Source organism: Mirounga angustirostris, unplaced genomic scaffold (assembly GCF_029215605.1).
Source record: "Mirounga angustirostris isolate CCGP_5_RB_7025 unplaced genomic scaffold, mMirAng1.0.hap1 SCAF_8, whole genome shotgun sequence".
NCBI classification, from domain to species: domain Eukaryota; kingdom Metazoa; phylum Chordata; class Mammalia; order Carnivora; family Phocidae; genus Mirounga; species Mirounga angustirostris.
The window spans coordinates 142,302,504-142,320,769 of record NW_026991716.1 but is presented as its reverse complement, the minus strand read 5'-3'; the positions used below and the strand labels follow the sequence as shown (position 1 = coordinate 142,320,769).

Here is an 18,266-nt window from a genome sequence, read left to right as displayed (position 1 = left end):
ACTGTCTTTTTTCCATTGGACATTCTTTCCTGCTTTGTCGAAGATGAGTTGACCATAGAGTTGAGGGTCCATTTCTGGGCTCTCTATTCTGTTCCATTGATCTATGTGTCTGTTTTTGTGCCAGTACCATGCTGTCTTGATGATGACAGCTTTGTAATAGAGCTGGAGGTCCGGAATTGTGATGCCGCCGGCTTTGCTTTTTCTTTTTCAACATTCCTCTGGCTATTCGGGGTCTTTTCTGGTTCCATACAAATTTTAGGATTATTTGTTCCATTTCTTTCAAAAAAGTGGATGGTATTTTGATGGGGATTGCATTGAATGTGTAGATTGCTCTAGGTAGCATTGACATCTTCACAATTATTTGTTCTTCCAATCCATGAGCATGGAACATTTTTCCATTTCTTTGTGTCTTTAGCTTCCACCTTTTTCCCAAACTCCATCCACCTGCTGTTGTCCCTGCTACTACAGTGAAGCCCAGAGCTTTGGACTTGCAGTAGGGCAGCTGGTAGGGCCATGACAACAATGGTGAGAGCCACTGCCTCATGTCTGGGGAAGAGCTGAGATCCGCCTAAGGTGGTGGCCCCATTGTTGAGGATGAATAGAGAGGAATAAACCCTGCTTGCCCCAGTGCAATGCATATCAGTTCACTTTTCTAGCAAACTCTTGTATTACTTTTGCTGATTATACATAAAACTTCAGAAATAAAGAGGTAATTTGTAAAATTTGATATTTTAATATAAGTAAGTATACATGGAATCTATAATTCTAAGTCCTAGCAATTTTAATTTTCAATCTATTTTTATTTTTTTATAAGATTTTATTTATTTATTTGACAGAGAGAGGCACAGCGAGAGAAGGAACACAAGCAGGGGGAGTGGGAGAGGGAGAAGCAGGCTTCCCGCCGAGCAGGGAGCCCGATGTCAGGCTCAATCCCAGGACCCTGGGATCATGACCTGAGCCGAAGGCAGATGCTTAAAGGCTGAGCCACCCAGGCGCCCCTCAATCTATTTTTATACTAGATTATAATATTTAAACAATGCTCTTTAAAGCATAATGTGTAAAAGCATAAAAGAAAGTATATAAAGTTATATATGTTAATAGTATGATTTATAAACTATGGGATTTTAATTTTATTGTATTTAATTATTTTCTTTCTTTCTTTCTTCTTTCTTTCTTTCTTTCTTTCTTTCTTTCTTTCTTTCTTTCTTTCTTTCTTTCTTTCTTTCTTTCTTTTCTTTTCTTTTCTTTTCTTTTCTTTTCTTTCTTCTTTCTTTTCTTTCTTTTTATTAAAAGTACCAAGACACGAATATGCAGGGAGTTGTGTATGAACTAAACAGCTACATAGAACAACGGTTGGATACAGGAGGAGACAACCAGCTACTGCTCTATGAATTGAGTAGCATCATTAAAATAGGTAAGAAATGTTTTGTATTCCTCCTGGTAGAAAATTTGAACCGAAGTTTCTTTTATTCCATTGCAGAAAATGGAGAAAGTTAATATACTTACTACAAGGCAAGTGCAAGTCATTTATTTATTTCTGTTCTTGGGCTAAATTTGAAATGAAAATATTTTATTATGAAACTACCAGATTGAGTCAACCTAAAAATTCCTAAATTATCTAATCCCAAAAAAGTATCTGCCAGATATAAATGGAATATACTATGATTTCTAAATAAAACCTAGTTTTCTTTGGAAAGTATAGTTTTATTGAATTAAATCACATCTTTATGAAGGAAATCATTAATTTTTAAGGAACAAAAACCATTTTAAATTTATTTAGGGAGATGACATATTTATATACTGTTATTGCCATTTTACTGATGAGGAAGCTGTGGTAAAAACAGGCTGAATATTTTACCCGCAGCCACATGAGCAAAAAAGGAGTGAAGCAGGGGTCTACATTCAGGCAATCCTCTGATAATAGTATCTGTTATCTGCTATGATGATTGCCTTCAGATGGCCCTGAAGCGGTTTTAGGAAAGTTTAAATCATGTTCTCTTCAGTGATGATATGTGGAGATATATATATATATCTCATCCTTTTTGGTTGATGCTAATATTGATTATTCATTATTATGAATATCACATCTGGTATTTTTCATACTTTAAAAATTAAATACAGTTCTTAAAAAATATTTCCAATAATTGTGATACTTAAAAGTTTCACAAAGATATTATTACATAGTGCATCGGCTGCTATATGCATTTGAGGATGTCACATCTTAAAATTTCAATAGCTGACGAATAATGAATGAAAATGCTCTAATTATATGATTGAGTAAACCATAAATTAATCTGCTTAGTTGACTGCATGACCATTAATTATGTTAACAGTCCTTTCACAAAGACTCCTATCTGAGGTCTCACCTTAAAGAGTTCATACGTGGTCTATTCTTCCATTGAGATTAGTTTCTTCCCTTTTTATTACTTTGGCAGCCACAAAAGCTGATGGATTTGCACTGTATTTCCTTGGAGAGTGCAATAATGTAAGTATCTAAATTTAGATTTTGGTGCTCTAGATAAGAAAATGTCATAAGCTTTTTTAAAAAGATACACTGGGTTTCAAACAACTTAACAGATGCGTGGGTATTAGGTACTTGAAACTCATTTTGTGTTCTGTTTCCATATACAGTTATTGCCAGCTGAAAGGTTTAGCAGCGTGGCAACATTTGGGCATAAAATCTTGTAATTTATTTATTGTTTTAGTTTCGGTTTGTGGTATCCTGTCTCAGGAATGGCATTCCCAGACTTACTGTTTAGAACAGAAGCTGTTTCAGCACTGTGGGCTGGGGCATCGTGGACAGTGTATGGCCTGGCAACACACAGTCTGCAGGAGGTAAAATGAGAACAAAAGTTTAGCATTTTTTATGTGATGTGTTTAGATTTCTTTAAGGCAACTCCAGCAGTGCTGGGACGGAGTTACTAAGTGGGGGTCCCCGAACTGTGGTGGCCATCACTCACACTGTCCATGGCCTGAGGCTTCTCGGGTGTACCTGCTCCAGTGTTCTGTGCAGTAGGCGTTTCTGGTTTAACTCACTCGAAGCACAGCCCACCGTCAAATGCAATGTGTAGAAAGGACTTTCAAAAGTACTTCAAGATGTTCAGCTACTGGCATTTGATTTTTGTTATGATATTAAAACCACATACATAACATTTTAGAATAATATTCTGAGCCAATAAGAATTATATTTGTCGTTAAAATATACAGAGATCATTTATAAATATATTTGGAAAATTTTTACTATGTATTTCTTATGTGTTAGGCATTGTTATTTGATATTTGGAATGTATTTTTGAATATAATACTTGTATTCATGAGTAATCAAAATGTGTGCTATTTATATTCTATAAAATGTTAATAGGAATAGAGATGCAAGTATTCTGAGATGTTTGATAGTACCTCGGAATAATACAGTAGTGCAAAGGATGAACAGTAGTTGCACAAAAGTATTTCTTGGCTGATTTACTGAACCCATAATTGATCCTCTTCGTTCCTGCAGCCCTTCCATTTCCCCTTGCATAGTAAAAATTTATGTTACAGGATTAAAAGCTCTTTAAGGCAAAGACCTTTTCTTGATCATCTTCTCATTCACCCAGCATCTCTCCTAGTGCCTTCCATGTACAGAACAAGAGTGTTTATTAAATTGAATTATTCAGATATCACTACTACTTCTAAAAACTTTAAATGATATTTCAGGCTAATGGCTAAGCTACTAAAATAACAGATCTCATTCTTTCCTGTTCATTCTAAAAATTTATTTCTAAAATTTTGCCTTTTAGAAAACTATTAACATAATTTGCAATTATATTTAAAATGTGCTGGTGTGTATGTTAGCTCAGGGTGATCATGAGAGTGCACATCTCCTCCTTAGGACGCCCCTGGGATCTGCAGACAACTCACAGGGCTTGCTTGGTCTTGGCAGCTGAGTATATACCACATGACCCTTTCCCTTCAATCCCAGCTGTTTGTGACCCAAACTCAGACCGATCCAATTCTTTGCTGAAGCCTGGATCCTGGACTCAGCATTTCTAGCTGTTTACATGAAAAGGAGTGAACCCTGGAACTGAGACAGCCCCATGGGATGACCCTCTTCTGCTCTGTGTGAAAGAAAATGGGGGGAAGTGGTTTGCAGAGGTCAGGAAAGGCAGGCAACAAGAGGCCAGGGGTCTGCAGGGTGTGCGAGCCTCAGGAAGTGCTTGACTTTTAGAGCCTGGATTTAGATTCCCAAATCCCATATTCTTAGTCATTTGGCTGTTTTGTTTTTTGTTTGTTTGTTTGTTTTTTGCTTTATTTTTGCAAGCTTGTTTATACGTTGACCTTCGTGAAGTAGGTTCCTGGAATATGTGATTTAGAAGAAGCTTTTGTGTCCACAATATCTAAATTGTATTCTATGTATATCAGTTCTAATTCTTTCACTTTTGTAACTTAATTGAGGGGATGACACTGTATCCCTGCCAGGCTTTAGTCGGCTCTTTATTCTTTATACTCCTGACGTCAGTTGATTTCACTCTGCCTGTCTCTTGCTGGGGTCACTCTTCCTTGGTCTTGCCTGGCTCAACAGCATTGTCCCTAGGGACAGCAGAGTACCTCGCAAAGATTGTAGCCTCTTCTGACCTTCCGAAGTCCATCTCACTCTCTTGTGTGTTAGTATCATGCACTGCTCCAGAGAATTGAGCTGAATCTGTAATTATGTATTTATCCGTGATTTGTGTTTATCTGGCTTTCTCACTAGAATGTAGTCTCCATGAAGGCAGAGACCTTGTCTTGCTGGGAGGATACTTTTAGGGGATAATTACTGCGTTTTGTTCACCACATTTTTCCTTATATGTGTTCCACACAGGCAGCTACGCCTTTAATATTTCCCGGCCCTGGGGATTTCTGTGGGTAGCAAGAAGACCTTGCCAAAAGTCTTAAGTTCACTGAAGTGTGTGTTTCTTTCTTTCTTTCTTCCTTTCCTTTCCTTTTTTTTTTTTTTAAAGTAGGCTCCGCACCCAATGTGGAGCCCAACGTGGGCCTTGAATTCACGACCCTGGGTTCAAGACCTGAGCTGATCAAGAGTCAGACACTTAATGGACTGAGCCATCCAGGCACCCCTGAAGTGTTTCTTTAGATGTATCTACATAATTACCACTTTGTTTGCTCTTCATTTTTCTTGCATCTCAAGTCTTCCATTTGGAGTCACTTTTCTGTCCTGTAGAATTTCCCTTAGTGAGAGTGTGCTGATGGGAAACTCTCAGTTTTTGTCTATCTGAGTATGTCTTTATGTCTTCACTTCCTTGAAATATATCTTTGCTGGATAGAGTTCACATTAACAAAAATTCTCTCTCTGTATATTGACTTGAACATAGTTACTTTGGGTTCTTTTTTTATTTTTCTCAGTTCTTCAGTATAGTTTTTTATTCCCTGGATTTTTTTTTAAGTTTATCTTTTATTTCTTGGGAGATAACTCTAGATAACATTAACTATACCTCTTAATATTGTTTTATATTCTTTCTGAATTTACATTTCTTGGCTTTTGTTTCATCCATCTCTCATGGATGGTGGCTTATTTGCTCATGTGTTTTATTTTCTTTTATGTTTTAACTGTGAATCATATTCTTCCTTGGGCCTTTTTAAATGGCTGTTCTTAAGAAGGACTGTGTTTAAGTTCCTTTCCTGGAGACAGGATATGTATTTGTTTTTGCCAGTCACCTAAGGCACTACTAATCCAGGGCTATTCTAAATTATCTCATGAGATTTTTTTCAGACTACAAAGTGGTATGCATTCAAGCCTCACACTCATGTGATACACAGTTATGATTTCTCAGAAGAGATTTTTGTTTTCCCTTTAGCAGTAAATTCAAGATAATCTGGGGTACTAGTAATCTCCTTGCAGCTGTAAGTGCATTTACCCTTCCAGCTAAAATGAGGCTTTAGCCCTTTGCGGGTCCTGGCTCCTTGTAGGGGTTCTCCTGTTTGCCCCGGTGATTTCCTGAGGGGAGGTCAGTACATCTAGGCTTTGTTGCTCTCAAGAACAATCCAGCTCAGGATTTGCTTGCCTTAAAGGTTCCTTTATTGACTTCTTTTTAGATTTCTGTGGATTCCATCCATTCTTCTCAGTACAGCAATGCATTAGAAAGGATTGTAAAATGTACTTTATCCAGCCTTTAAAAAAATTTTAAAATTGTTCTTCTCAGAAGTATCATATTATCTAATCTGACCTATTGCTTGAACAGATGTTGACGTACTTCTAAAATGTAAGCTAACTGTATTAAATAAAATAAAGCTTTTTTTTTTTTTAATCTTTGCCCGGGTGAGCAGATACATGTGTATTTTCTTAATACAAGGTGGCATATTACAGATATTTATAAATCTTTTTTTTTTTAAATTGCCTCAGGATTTTGAATCAATTATAAAACCTTAAATAACTCACACTTATAACAAAATGTATATGATTTCGTGAAAAATTTATAAAATGTAACCCAAATAGACTGAGATAAAATTTTTAGTCTATATCAAAAATACCAAGGATTAAGATAGAGATGGGAGGAATTATAAAATTCTTATACTTATAAAAGTATTAATTTCTTTTTTCATAAATAAGGATCAGTGGAAATAAATCTCCAAAATTGATGCATTGAGAAATAGAATTTAAATAATATTTAAATATATCAAAAGTTCCACTAGTAGAATTAAAAACCCACGTCAGTATTGTCAGAGAGGAAAACATTTAAAGAAAACATGGCAAGTTAAGGAAAAGATAGAAAACAAACTAAGTGGTATTAAAACACTAAAAATAAAACATAAAATAGATTGTGAAACTCCTTACAAAAATATGTCACAACAAAATTTTAAGTAGAATGGGCCCAGCTATTGGAAGAAAAAAAGTCTTAAATTAGATTTAAAAACCCCACAACTGTCTTATATTTTATAGAGGCACATATAAACAAAGGACTCAGGAGTGGTTGAAAATAAAAAGGTAATTTTAGGGGCGCCTGGGTGGCTCAGTCGGTTAAGCTTCTGCCTTTGGCTCAGGTCATGATCCCCGGGGTCCTGGGATCAAGCCCATTGTCGGGCTCCCTGCTCAGTGGGGAGCCTGCTTCTCCCTCTGCCCTTCCTCACCCCCTGCTTGTGTTTTCTCTCTCTCTCAAATAAATAAATAACACTTTAAAAAAATAAAAATAAAATAAGAAGGTAATTTTAGATGGAGCAAACCTATTCCAGAAAAATGAAAACAAAAGGAGAGCGAGTGGCCCAGGATCAATGATGAAGTTGAGTTTGGGGAATAAAAGCATTAAATTGGAACAGGAGTTCACTTGGGATTTGTGAAGGGTTTAGTCTGCAGTGAAGGCAGAGCTGTTATGAAGTTTACGCTGTAAATATTTGATGCATCAAAATTTTTAAAGCAAAACACACCAAAACCCCCCCCAAAAAGAACAGAAGAATACAATAGTAAAAATACTCTATATTATTTTAAGATTTACCAACATGGGTTTCCCTTTCTTCTTTGGGTTAGACCCTACTTTGATGCATTTAACCCCCATGTAAGAATTCAGATCCCCATAATGTCTAAAAACAAGGAAATTAACATAACTAAAAATGTGTACTGTGACTCTTGGGGAAAAAATACAGTTATTGGAGAGTATAATATTTACAAAAATGAATTGTAGTATTGCTAAAGCTCTGGGCAAAGTTGTTTGCAGTGGAAAATCCACATCCTCAAAGTATTAAACATCTTGTATACATTTTTGAGGGGTTAATAAATAAGAGACAAAAGAATATTAATTCATTAATTCAGCACATTCTTACCAGGTACGACTGAATGGTAGTATTCCAAGTACTAGAGACGCGGTAGTAAATTAAAATTTCTGTCTTCTTGGGATTTGCCAATTTAACCTATGGACTTAGAAAAACAAAACCATATAAACAAGAGAATTTAAAGACTGTACAGGAATAGGGGTTACCTGGGTGGTGCAGTCAATTGAGTGTCCGACTTTTGGCTCAGACTGTGATCTCAGGGTCGTGAGATTGAGACCCGTGTCTGCCTGAGGATTCTCTCTCTCCCTCTGCCCCTCCACCCTCCTCTCCTCCATCCCCTCTCTCTCACATAAATAAATACATCTTTAAAAAAAACTATACAGATATAAGCTGTTTGCTAACCTAATTAATAAAAAAGAGAAAACACAATTGTTTATGTTTAATAATTTAGAAGATACAACAATAGAATGAAAATGATAAATTATGAGAAGATGCTTGCACTAATAAATATGGACATCTAGACAAAATGGACAGTTTTTGAGGAAAATATAAATTGTCCCATTTAATGCAAATGATGATAGAAAACCTAATAGGACCAGTAAATGGAAGAAACGAAAAACAGTATTAAAATAAAGCTTTTCTAAAAGCCACTAGGACATATATTCCAGATGGGTTTTTGAGTATAAACCTTGTTCAGGCTGTTTGCTACCCCTGGGAACAGTGATGAACCAGAATAGGTTCCCTCATTATACCTTCCCTGTGCTTTTCTTGTTCACGTTCCACTGGGACAGTCCTTCAGGAAAGAGAATTCTTGTGCTATACACATTGTTTCAGAGCTTGGAAGGACAGCTTCCCAAAAAATCGTGATTCTGGAGTTGGCCCATGTGAGTTCCAGTTCACCACTTTGTGACTTTGACAATCTGTTTAAAACTTTCTAAATCTTAGTTTAACTTCCATTGGGTAAGTGTTATGTCATGATTGTTATTCATTCAGCAAACCACTTAAAATACCTGCTGTGTACCAAAAATCTATGCTAAATTGCTGAGCATACAAAGATTATAAAAAACAAAACAAACCACCATTCCTGTCATCAAAGAATGTACAACCAGTAGAGGAAATGAAGAAATCCACAGTTAATTATAACATAGGGTCTTGAGTGCAAACAGAGAGGAAGACAAGGTGTTCTGAGATACTGAATTTGATGGGGGTGCTGGGGTGGATCACATTACAAGCAACTCAGATGATTAGCTCTGTTGAAGCAGGGCTTGGAAGACCTCTCACTTCGTAGGTAAGAAGAGGAAATAAAGGGCTTTCTTAGGCAGAAGCAGCAGTCTGTGAGAAATCTGGAGTTAGGAGAGGAAGTAGTTTATTTGTATGTCCTGACCCTTAGCAGAGACTGACATATGATGTGTATAAGGTACTCTTGAAATATTTGTTGGAAAATAACTTTTTTTTTTTTTTTTGGTTAATTAAACTTTTACTGTTTTTACAGGTTTTCTCTTTCATACCTGGTCTTTTACTCTGATACATAACATACTTTATAATATTATTACAGTTTTTCTTGTGTTATCTATAAGAGTTGTTTGTAAAAGCTGAAAACCTTTCGAACTCATAAATTTTTTAATTCATAAAGTAAGTTCATAGATAGCTTTTCATATATTGGCATTAAAACCAGTTTATAGCAAGGATCTTAAAGTAATTGCATGACTTTCTTCAACTGCACAATGAACTTCAATAGGTTAATTTTAAGAATCATGCAGAGTTAGTTCTCTATTTTTTTTATTTTTTATTTTTTTTAAAGATTTTATTTATTTATTTGAGAGAGAGAGAATGAGAGAGAGCATGAGAGGGAGGAAGGTCAGAGGGAGAAGCAGACTCCCTGCCGAGCAGGGAGCCCGATGCGGGACTCGATCCTGGAACTCCAGGATCATGACCTGAGCCGAAGGCAGTCGCTTAACCAACTGAGCCACCCAGGCGCCCTAGTTCTCTCTTTAAAGTTCCAGGTGAACGTGGGGGCCAGTTGCTCCTGGCCATCTGCATAGATCTAAATTCATTTACTGTCCACTGCCATCTAGTGTCTTGTGAGAAAAATAACTCAATGGTAAGCCTAAATAATACACTTTTAAAATATTTCTAAAATTTAACTGGTTGTCAGTTGAAACCTTAACATATAAAAACTAAAGTTTCATGAATAAAGTGGTCTTTGAATTGTGTATGGGAAGGAAAATGAGAATGATGTCTATCACCTGATGTATCTATTTAATTGATGTCAATGAACCAGATTTTCCCATTTCATCAAAAAAATCATGATTTTTTTTTCCAATAAATTGTGATAGTCTTTTCTATTGTTCATTTTCCACCAAATCTATTTCTCCTAATTTGCTTTTTTATAATTTGAATGCTTTTTTATGTTCATTTGAGCCCACCTACTGGTCATGACTGTTACCAATCTTGCCTACTTTCAATTACCTAACCTTAGAAATAAGTATTAAAAATTGCTGTTATTCCAGAAATATTGGCTAGTTCATAATGGGTTTCTTTGAAAAACTGAAGAAGCTAATTTGTCCCCTCCCACCACATGGCCAGTCTCTCTGATGGTCCTGGGAGGTGGAGGACTAACAGTCAGCCCCGGGGAGAGCCCGTGGAGGGAAGAAAGACCAACAGCAGGATTTGTCAAGTTTCATGTTCTGAATGCAGGTGATTTCTTCTCTGGAAAGAGTAGAGGTGGTTGAGGTTTGAAACTTTGGACCTTTTCCTTGTTTTTAGTTGTTTTTATCTCTAGCCCCTAAAATATGTTTGTGCTAATAAAAGTTTTCATAGATGATACAGTGTTAGAGCAGGAATTAATTTGAGAGACTCGGCTCAACATTGCGTTTTATACATATATGTTGTAAGTACATGTAGTCTTAATACATTCTAAAATACTGTGTAGTGATGTTTGATAAAAAGCAGTTTCCATTCACCCTCCTATAAAATAGAATATTTTTTATCTTAATAATCTGAACATCCCAGTCAAACCCTTGTCAAAAATCATAATGATTTTTTTTAAATAAAGTTACTCTGATGAATCACTGAACTCTACCTCGGAAACTAATAATACACTATATGTTAATTAATTGAATTTAAATTTAAAAAATAAAAATAAAGTTACTATTTCCTTTGTAAGTTTCCCAAGAACTTACACCCATTATTGGTTAATTCAGTAATGCAGCCCCTTTCCCAATGAAAGATGCAAAGTATATCTTATCAAATAAACTGTGATTACCTTGAAACGTTAAGAACTGAAGCAAGACTTGCCTTGTCAGGTCACATAATGTACGACAAGTTTATAGTCATTCAAGCAGTGTGGTGGCCAATCAACCGACTGGTATGGAATTGAGAATTCAGAAACAGACCCAAGTATTCTCGGAGACCGAGTATGTGGTGAAGGTAGTAGCTTAACCACTGAGGAGTGACTGTTCAGTACACAGCTGTCCATTTGATTATTTCTGGAGAGTAAATAAAGGTAGGCTTAATGAATCTTCCCCATCCCTTGAGTACATGTAAAATTCAGCCTCTAATTTAGAGGTTTGTTAGATTTTTTCCACCTGCAGTAATAGCTGCCAATTAGTGCATTCAACTGCAAAGATGATGAACAACATAAAGAACTATTGTTCAGTTATTACTGAACACGGAATTCAAACCAGTGGTTGATCTTCAATCAGAAATGGATGTTATGAAGTGAACCTTTGCACAGGGAATTGTATGGAGTAAAACACAGAAACAAAAAAGAATGGAAAAGCACTAATGCAGAGGGGAGAAGGTGAAACACGTCAGAAAGAGGTGTCAGTCCTAGGTCAGTCCTCATTTTCCCTCCCCACCTGAGCATTTGGCCTTCATTTGACGATTTATTCAGTACTGTTAGCACTCATCTAGCTCTCATTTGGAAACACTTCTATTTGATAAATATGAACAAAAATCATAAGGTAGTTGGTAAAACAAAGGTAGAGTTTCCACGGCAAAGAATTATTTAATTTTTTGGTAACTATTTATTATCCACAAGTTTTTCAGATTCAATCAAGTAGTTGAAAGATTCCCAAACCTTTCATGGTCAGCAAGCCTAGTATATAGAATAGCTTTTCATACACCCTTGGTGCAGTATTTGCTTATCTGTTTCTCGTGCCTCATATAGAAATCCTACATAGAGGGAATAAATATTTTATAATATTACATAAATGACCTCCTAATAATATAGGATTATATAAGCTATTCTTTCATTATTGATTTTTGAAGGTTAATTATAACTTGTAGATATTAAATCTAGCCTTAAAGGGCATATAGCAAAGTCATCCAAAAAAGATGTCTGTTGTAGATCTTCAAACAACAAACAAAGCCAAAGACTATTTAAAAAAAAAAAATCTGGGGCACCTGGGTGGCTCAGTCTGTTAAGCATCTGCCTTCGGTTCAGATTGTGATCCCAGGGTCCTGGGATCAAGCTCCGCATCGGGCTCCCTGCTCAGCGCGGAGTCTGATTCTCCCTCTGCTTGCTGCTCCCCCTGCTTGTGCGCTCTCTCTCTGTCAAATAAATAAAATCTTAAAAAAAAAAAAAAAAAATCCAAAGCTACTGCTGGGAGCTTGCTCCAGAGTTTACCTTCTGTCACAGTCCAAGGAAGTTCTGTAGGAGCGAGGCAAACCCCTCAGTTCCGTCCAAGTTCATTTCCTGCATTCTCTCTTTGGTAAAGAGAACGTTGCTCAGCATCCATCTTGTGATTAACTTTCTCATAGTTTGAGAAAAACATTATCAGTTTCGATTTTTCTTCAAGCTAAATATACCACATCCTTTACAATTTTTTCTTGCAATCATCCCTTCTTCCTGTTCTTGAATAATTCTTCTACTCTTCTCTCAATCTTAGAGTGGCACACTGACTTTTACTGTGGCAGTGATAGTTACTAAATCTAATCAAAGTCCTAACTTCATCTGCGCCATATGCATATTGGTGTGTCATGGAACCTCAGTAACTTTAAAACTGGTGACATGAATTCTAGCCTCTTTAAAAATAATAAGGTGGAATTGTCATTTGCTATCTTATATGTAGTTAAATTTTTAAAATCATTTTAAAGCATAATAAACATTTTTAACTTAATCTCTTACAAAGAGTCATTTAAAATGTATTTCTCACAGGCACTGATAGTACTTAATTACAAATGCTATGTAAGCACAGTGCTAACTGATACAGATATATGTGTGAATAAAATATTTTGAACTTAGCTTCTAATCTGTAAGTAATCATTTATTTAAAGCAGCTGGGGGGGGTGCATCTATGCTCTGCTTCCCTCCCTCCGCCCGCCCCACTCCCAGTTGATTGAAGGAGCTTGTTTATAGGCTTTACTCTCGTGTGATAGTAAGATTTTATAGGAAGAAGGGGTTCTCTGACATTACAGAGCTTGAAAACCGTGTATCTAATAAGTGTATGATTATATCGATCTCAATGTCTTCAACTAGAATTTGCTTCATATTAGCAAGTATTAGTAGGAACATATGTAGCTTAAGAGGATTATCTAATCTTACTGCTTCAGATGTCTTCAGACTTTAACTTACAGCAGTCCAATTTAAGATAAAAGTAAAATGCTGGGAGAATTTACCTGAACTTTAGTATTTTTTGAAGTGAGTAGATAATCATAATACAGTTATGCCAAAATATTGCCCCCAACTCTAGGTGATTTGTTTTGATTAGCAATTCTTACTTAGTCGAAATTTATTTAAAATACTGGATTTAGGGCGCCTGGGTGGCTCAGTTGGTTAAGCGACTGCCTTCAGCTCAGGTCATGATCCCAGGGTCCTGGGATCGAGTCCCGCATCGGGCTCCCTGCTCTGCGGGGAGCCTGCTTCTCCCTCTTCCACTCCCCCTGCTTGTGTTCCCTCTCTCGCTGTGTCTCTCTCTGTCAAATAAATAAATAAAATCTTTAAAAAAAAAAAATACTGGATTTAGTCAAAATAACTGATCATATTTTTAAAAAACACTTATCTTAAAATAGTTTCAGGAGTTTACCTTCCCACCTAATCATTTGAAAGGGAAAGATGCACCCAGATTTGTCCAAAATATTTTGGATTTTTGCTATTACTAAGTAATACATTTGCTTAGTAATAGCAAGTATTAGTAGGAACATGTGTAGCTTAAGAGGATTATCTAATCTTAAAAACATTTTTAAAGAAAATGAAAAATACAACCAAATCAGTTTGACTTGTAGTCCCTGATCCTGTCTCCAGATCTGTCAGTCCATTATCTAGGGGAGGTTGGGCCTGATGTCTGTTTCTTGACAATACCTCGACCCCAAGGACAACTTTTCTTTTTCCATTTTATTGTTTCCTATATATCAAAATAGGAGGCTATTTTAAGAGTTTTTCTTCTGCGAGGCATTCGTTGGAGTCCTATATCTAGCCTGCATTTTGTGTCCTATCGGGAATACGAGAAAGAATTCCACCTCACATACCCCAGTTTGATCAAGGCACTTTTCATCATCTTCTGTCTCTCTTTGTTGGCTCACAGATTCCTCATGACCGATAAGTAATATCTAAGAGTCTTTCTGTGGTGCCAAGTACAGGGAGGTCTATAAAACATGTTCTTTCTCCTTGCTAGAGTCTGTGCGTGTTCACTCCACCTGGAATCAAGGAAGGAAAACCCCGGCTCATCCCTGCTGGGCCCATTGCCCAGGGCACCACCATTTCTGCCTATGTGGCCAAGTCCAGAAAAACGTTGCTAGTGGAAGACATCCTTGGGGTAAATGACCTTTTACTCTGTGACATTTGTAACCTGAAGTATTTATTTCATAAAGATGACATATCATTTTGATGTTATGACTCAAGCCATTTTATAAAAGCATTAGAGCAAGATACAGATCAATAAATGAATCTGTATGTAAACTAAAATTTGTCCTCACAGAATCATACCTTATATACCCACTGAGAGCTAGATTTGAAGAGTTCTTATTTAAGCACCTACCAGTACAGTTAAGCATAAAATGCATGTTTATATTTAGGTAAACTAAGTGATCACTGTTCTGTGTGGTATATCCTGGCAAGACGGCCAGGAATGTGTTAGCTAATGCTGAGTACCATCCTGCCCCAAGTTGTAGTGTTGTCCTACAGCGGCCACCTGGGACTTCTCAGGAGTCCGTGCATTGGGCCATTCTGCTGATTGGGCTGTGTTCAGCTGGGCTTGTGCATCTGAGATCAACTGGCCCGTCACTTACCAGCTGGCTGGCCTCAGAGGGCCTCAGCTCTCTGTGTTTATCACTCCCCCACCTCCCTATGTAAAGTTAAGTTGGCCTGGAATGTTCTCATGATGGTGGAGAGGTTCCAGAGAATAAGTGAAACGTGCAAGTGAGTTTTCAACCCTTGCTTTCATCAAATTTACTATCCTTGCATTAGCCAAAGTAAATGACATAAACAAGCCCAGATCAGTATTGGAAGATACTGATGAAGGACACGGGTGTGGGGAATGACAGTCTTCCACACTATATGTGAGTATTGTGATGAAATGTCACTACATGAGCTTAGACTTTAAAATTGACAAGTAGGCAAACGACTATAGAGGTGTAATGAAATTGCTCTGAAAAAGTGCTAAGTTGGAGTCATGAGATCTGGGTTTTAATTCTGGTTTTGCCACCAATTATCTGTATAGGTAGAGATACAGATAAAGAAAGTTGCTGAAAGACTAGATCTTCATTATAAAGATAATCAAGTGGGGCACTTGGGTGGCTCAGTCAGTTAAGCCTCTGACTCCTGGTTTCGGCTCAGACCATGATCTCAGGGTAATAAGATTGGGCCCCGCATCAGGCTCTATGCTCAGCCTGGAGTCTGCTTGAGATTCTCTCTCTCTCCCTTTCCCTCTGCCCCTGCCCCCCGCTTGTGTGCGCTTTCTCTCTCTAAAATAAATAAAATTTTATTTTTTTAAAGATTCTATTTATTCATTTGAGACACAGATAGAGAGAGCACGAGCAGGGGGAGAGGCAGAGGGAGAGTGAGAAGCAGGCTCCCCGCTGAGCCAGGAGCCCGACCTGAGCTGAAGGCAGACGCTTAACTATCTGAGCCACGCAGGCACCCCTAAAATAAATAAAATTTAAAAAAAAGAATTATGTGACATGATAGGGATGCTAACTACCACTACAATGGCAATCATATTACAATATATAAATATATCAAATCAACAGTTTAAACTTTAACTTACATAATGTTGTATGTCAAATATTTTCAATTTTAAAGTGTTAAAAGTAGATACTATACAACTTGTCATTTGAAAATGTTCTATTGTATATGCAGGCTTTCCAAAGATCTGTAAATTACAAACACATATTTGTACTGTTCTTGATTAATGAAAAGCTTCCTACAGACAGAAATTGAATAAATAGAATTGGTGCTTTGGTATCAATTCATTCAATTTCCCTGTATTCCTTTGAGTGATTTGCTGAGCTAGAAAGTTATTAAAGTCAAAGAACCAATTGCATTTTTCACACGTAATTGATAATTATTGGATGATTTGAATACTTAATGTGAGCTTTTGAGATTCAATCAGAATGACTATCATTAACATACACTTCTGTATTATTCTAACCTTAAAAATAGAAGAGAAACAATTTTTTATATTTACTTTCCTTCATGTGGTATTTATATAGCCTTGGAAGAGTTCCAGCACATAGAAGGTGATGTGTGTTAGCCACCATAATTACTTTTATTATTGCATGGAATGAATATGTATTCATTGATTAACTAAATTCTACTGCACAGGGATAAAGAAACACTAAAGCAGTATCTGTGAACAGATGCCATGCTGCTAAAGATAAGCATTTTCTTAAAGATAGTTTATAGTGTCCATTGTCATTTGGTTTTCCTTTGAAAAGGACTGCCTATGTTTTATTACAAGTATTAGGCAATTTCTGGCAGAAATAAGAATCTCAACATAATGATTCCATTTCTTTCACTGAATTTATATCTTTTCTCCTTTGATTTTTCAGGATGAACGATTTCCAAGAGGTACTGGACTGGAGTCAGGGACTCGCATCCAGTCTGTTCTTTGTTTACCAATTGTCACTGCAATTGGTGACTTGATTGGTATCCTCGAGCTGTATCGGCACTGGGGCAAAGAAGCCTTCTGTATGAGTCATCAGGAGGTGAGGCTAGCCTGTTGAGGGCACTCATTAATATGGTTCAGTTAATAAATGAATGAATATTTAAAACCACAATTTGCTTAACATTACCGTTATTTTTGTTTTGTAATTATTTGGAGAGAAAACTGATTAAATTAGAAATATAGCAACTGATTTTAGTAAGAATCCTTTCTTTTTTCTTTTTTTTTTCTAAGATTTTATTTATTTGACAGAGAGACAGAGAGAGATCACAAGTAGGCAGACAGGCAGGCAGAGGGAGAGGGAGAAGCAGGCTCCCTGCTGAGCATGGAGCCCGATGCAGGGCTCGATCCCAGGACCCCAGGATCATGACCTGAGCTGAAGGCAGACGCTTAACCCAGGCGCCACCAAGAACCCTTTCTAACAATAAAAAAAGAAGTATGCCATATTGTGAATCAAATAAAGTAGGAGGATGACTTTAGAGAGTTCTCACATTCTGATTATCTATGTTTTCTTAAAAATGTCCTCTTCCTTGGGGCGCCTGGATGGCTCAGTCGTTGGGCGTCTGCCTTCGGCTCAGGTCATGATCCCAGAGTCCTGGGATCGAGCCCTGCGTCGGGCTCTCTGCTCAGCGGAGAGCCTGCTTTTCCCTCTTCCACTCCCCCTGCTTGTGTTCCCTCTCTCGCTGTGTCTCTCCCTGTCAAATAAATAAATAAAATCTTAAAAAAAAAAAAAAAAAAGTCCTCCTCCTAGAGGATATCCTGAACAAAGATTCCAGCATCACATTTGGAAACAATGAGCTCTATGCACTATTCCCTGAATCAGAATTGGCTCATTGACCCTAAAGCCAGATACTGCAGTGATCTGTCACTCCCAGTACACAGAGGCCCACATCCCTGCCTGTACTCCTATCCTGCTCCCTCCCTCCAGCCACACGGGGTCCTTGAGCAAGGCTGACCGGCTCCTGCTCAGAGCCTCTGCATCTGCTCTCCCTCTGCTTGGATTGTGCGTGTCCTCCTTGTCCCCACCCCAGCCACCTCCTTCAGGAGTGTCCTCGCATGTCGCCATGTCAGGGAGGAGGCCTTTCCTGAACACTGCACATATCTCCATGTCGTGCCTCTGATTCTCTGTAGCCCCTCGTCACCAGCTAAGACCCTGTGCACTTCCCTTATCCTCTTTCTCGTCTTTCTCTCTCCCACAGTCCACTGTAAGCTGTTCTGGTGGGTGGTGGTGGTGCCAGGTTTCCAGCACCTAGAGTACTGCCTGGTACCCAGGAAGCACCCAGTGAATGTTTGGGAAGTGAATGAATAATAAAAGAAGTAGAATAGCTAGTAACTGAGAACTTGTCAGCAAAATTTTAGAAATATTCTTCATTGCAAAGTGGGGGTTGAGGCCATTTTAATAGTATTTTTGTTAAACTGAGAAAT

The 18,266-nt window shown here is 37.4% G+C and overlaps 1 protein-coding gene across 14 annotated transcripts in view; it reads left to right on the top strand.

Annotated features, from left to right (window-relative positions):
* The window catches only part of PDE10A (phosphodiesterase 10A), a 297,734-nt gene that overhangs the window by 204,772 nt on the left and 74,696 nt on the right, over nucleotides 1-18,266 (top strand). For all 14 annotated transcript variants that reach the window (XR_010413848.1, XR_010413847.1, XM_064598343.1 and 11 more), the window contains 4 exons: nucleotides 1,294-1,414; nucleotides 2,436-2,485; nucleotides 14,355-14,495; nucleotides 16,729-16,884. Coding sequence is in view for 12 of the 14 variants with exons in the window: in XM_064598343.1 (XP_064454413.1) it covers nucleotides 1,294-1,414; nucleotides 2,436-2,485; nucleotides 14,355-14,495; nucleotides 16,729-16,884 (468 nt within the window). In the remaining 2 variants the exon portion in view is untranslated. The remainder of the gene's footprint in view (nucleotides 1-1,293; nucleotides 1,415-2,435; nucleotides 2,486-14,354; nucleotides 14,496-16,728; nucleotides 16,885-18,266) is intronic.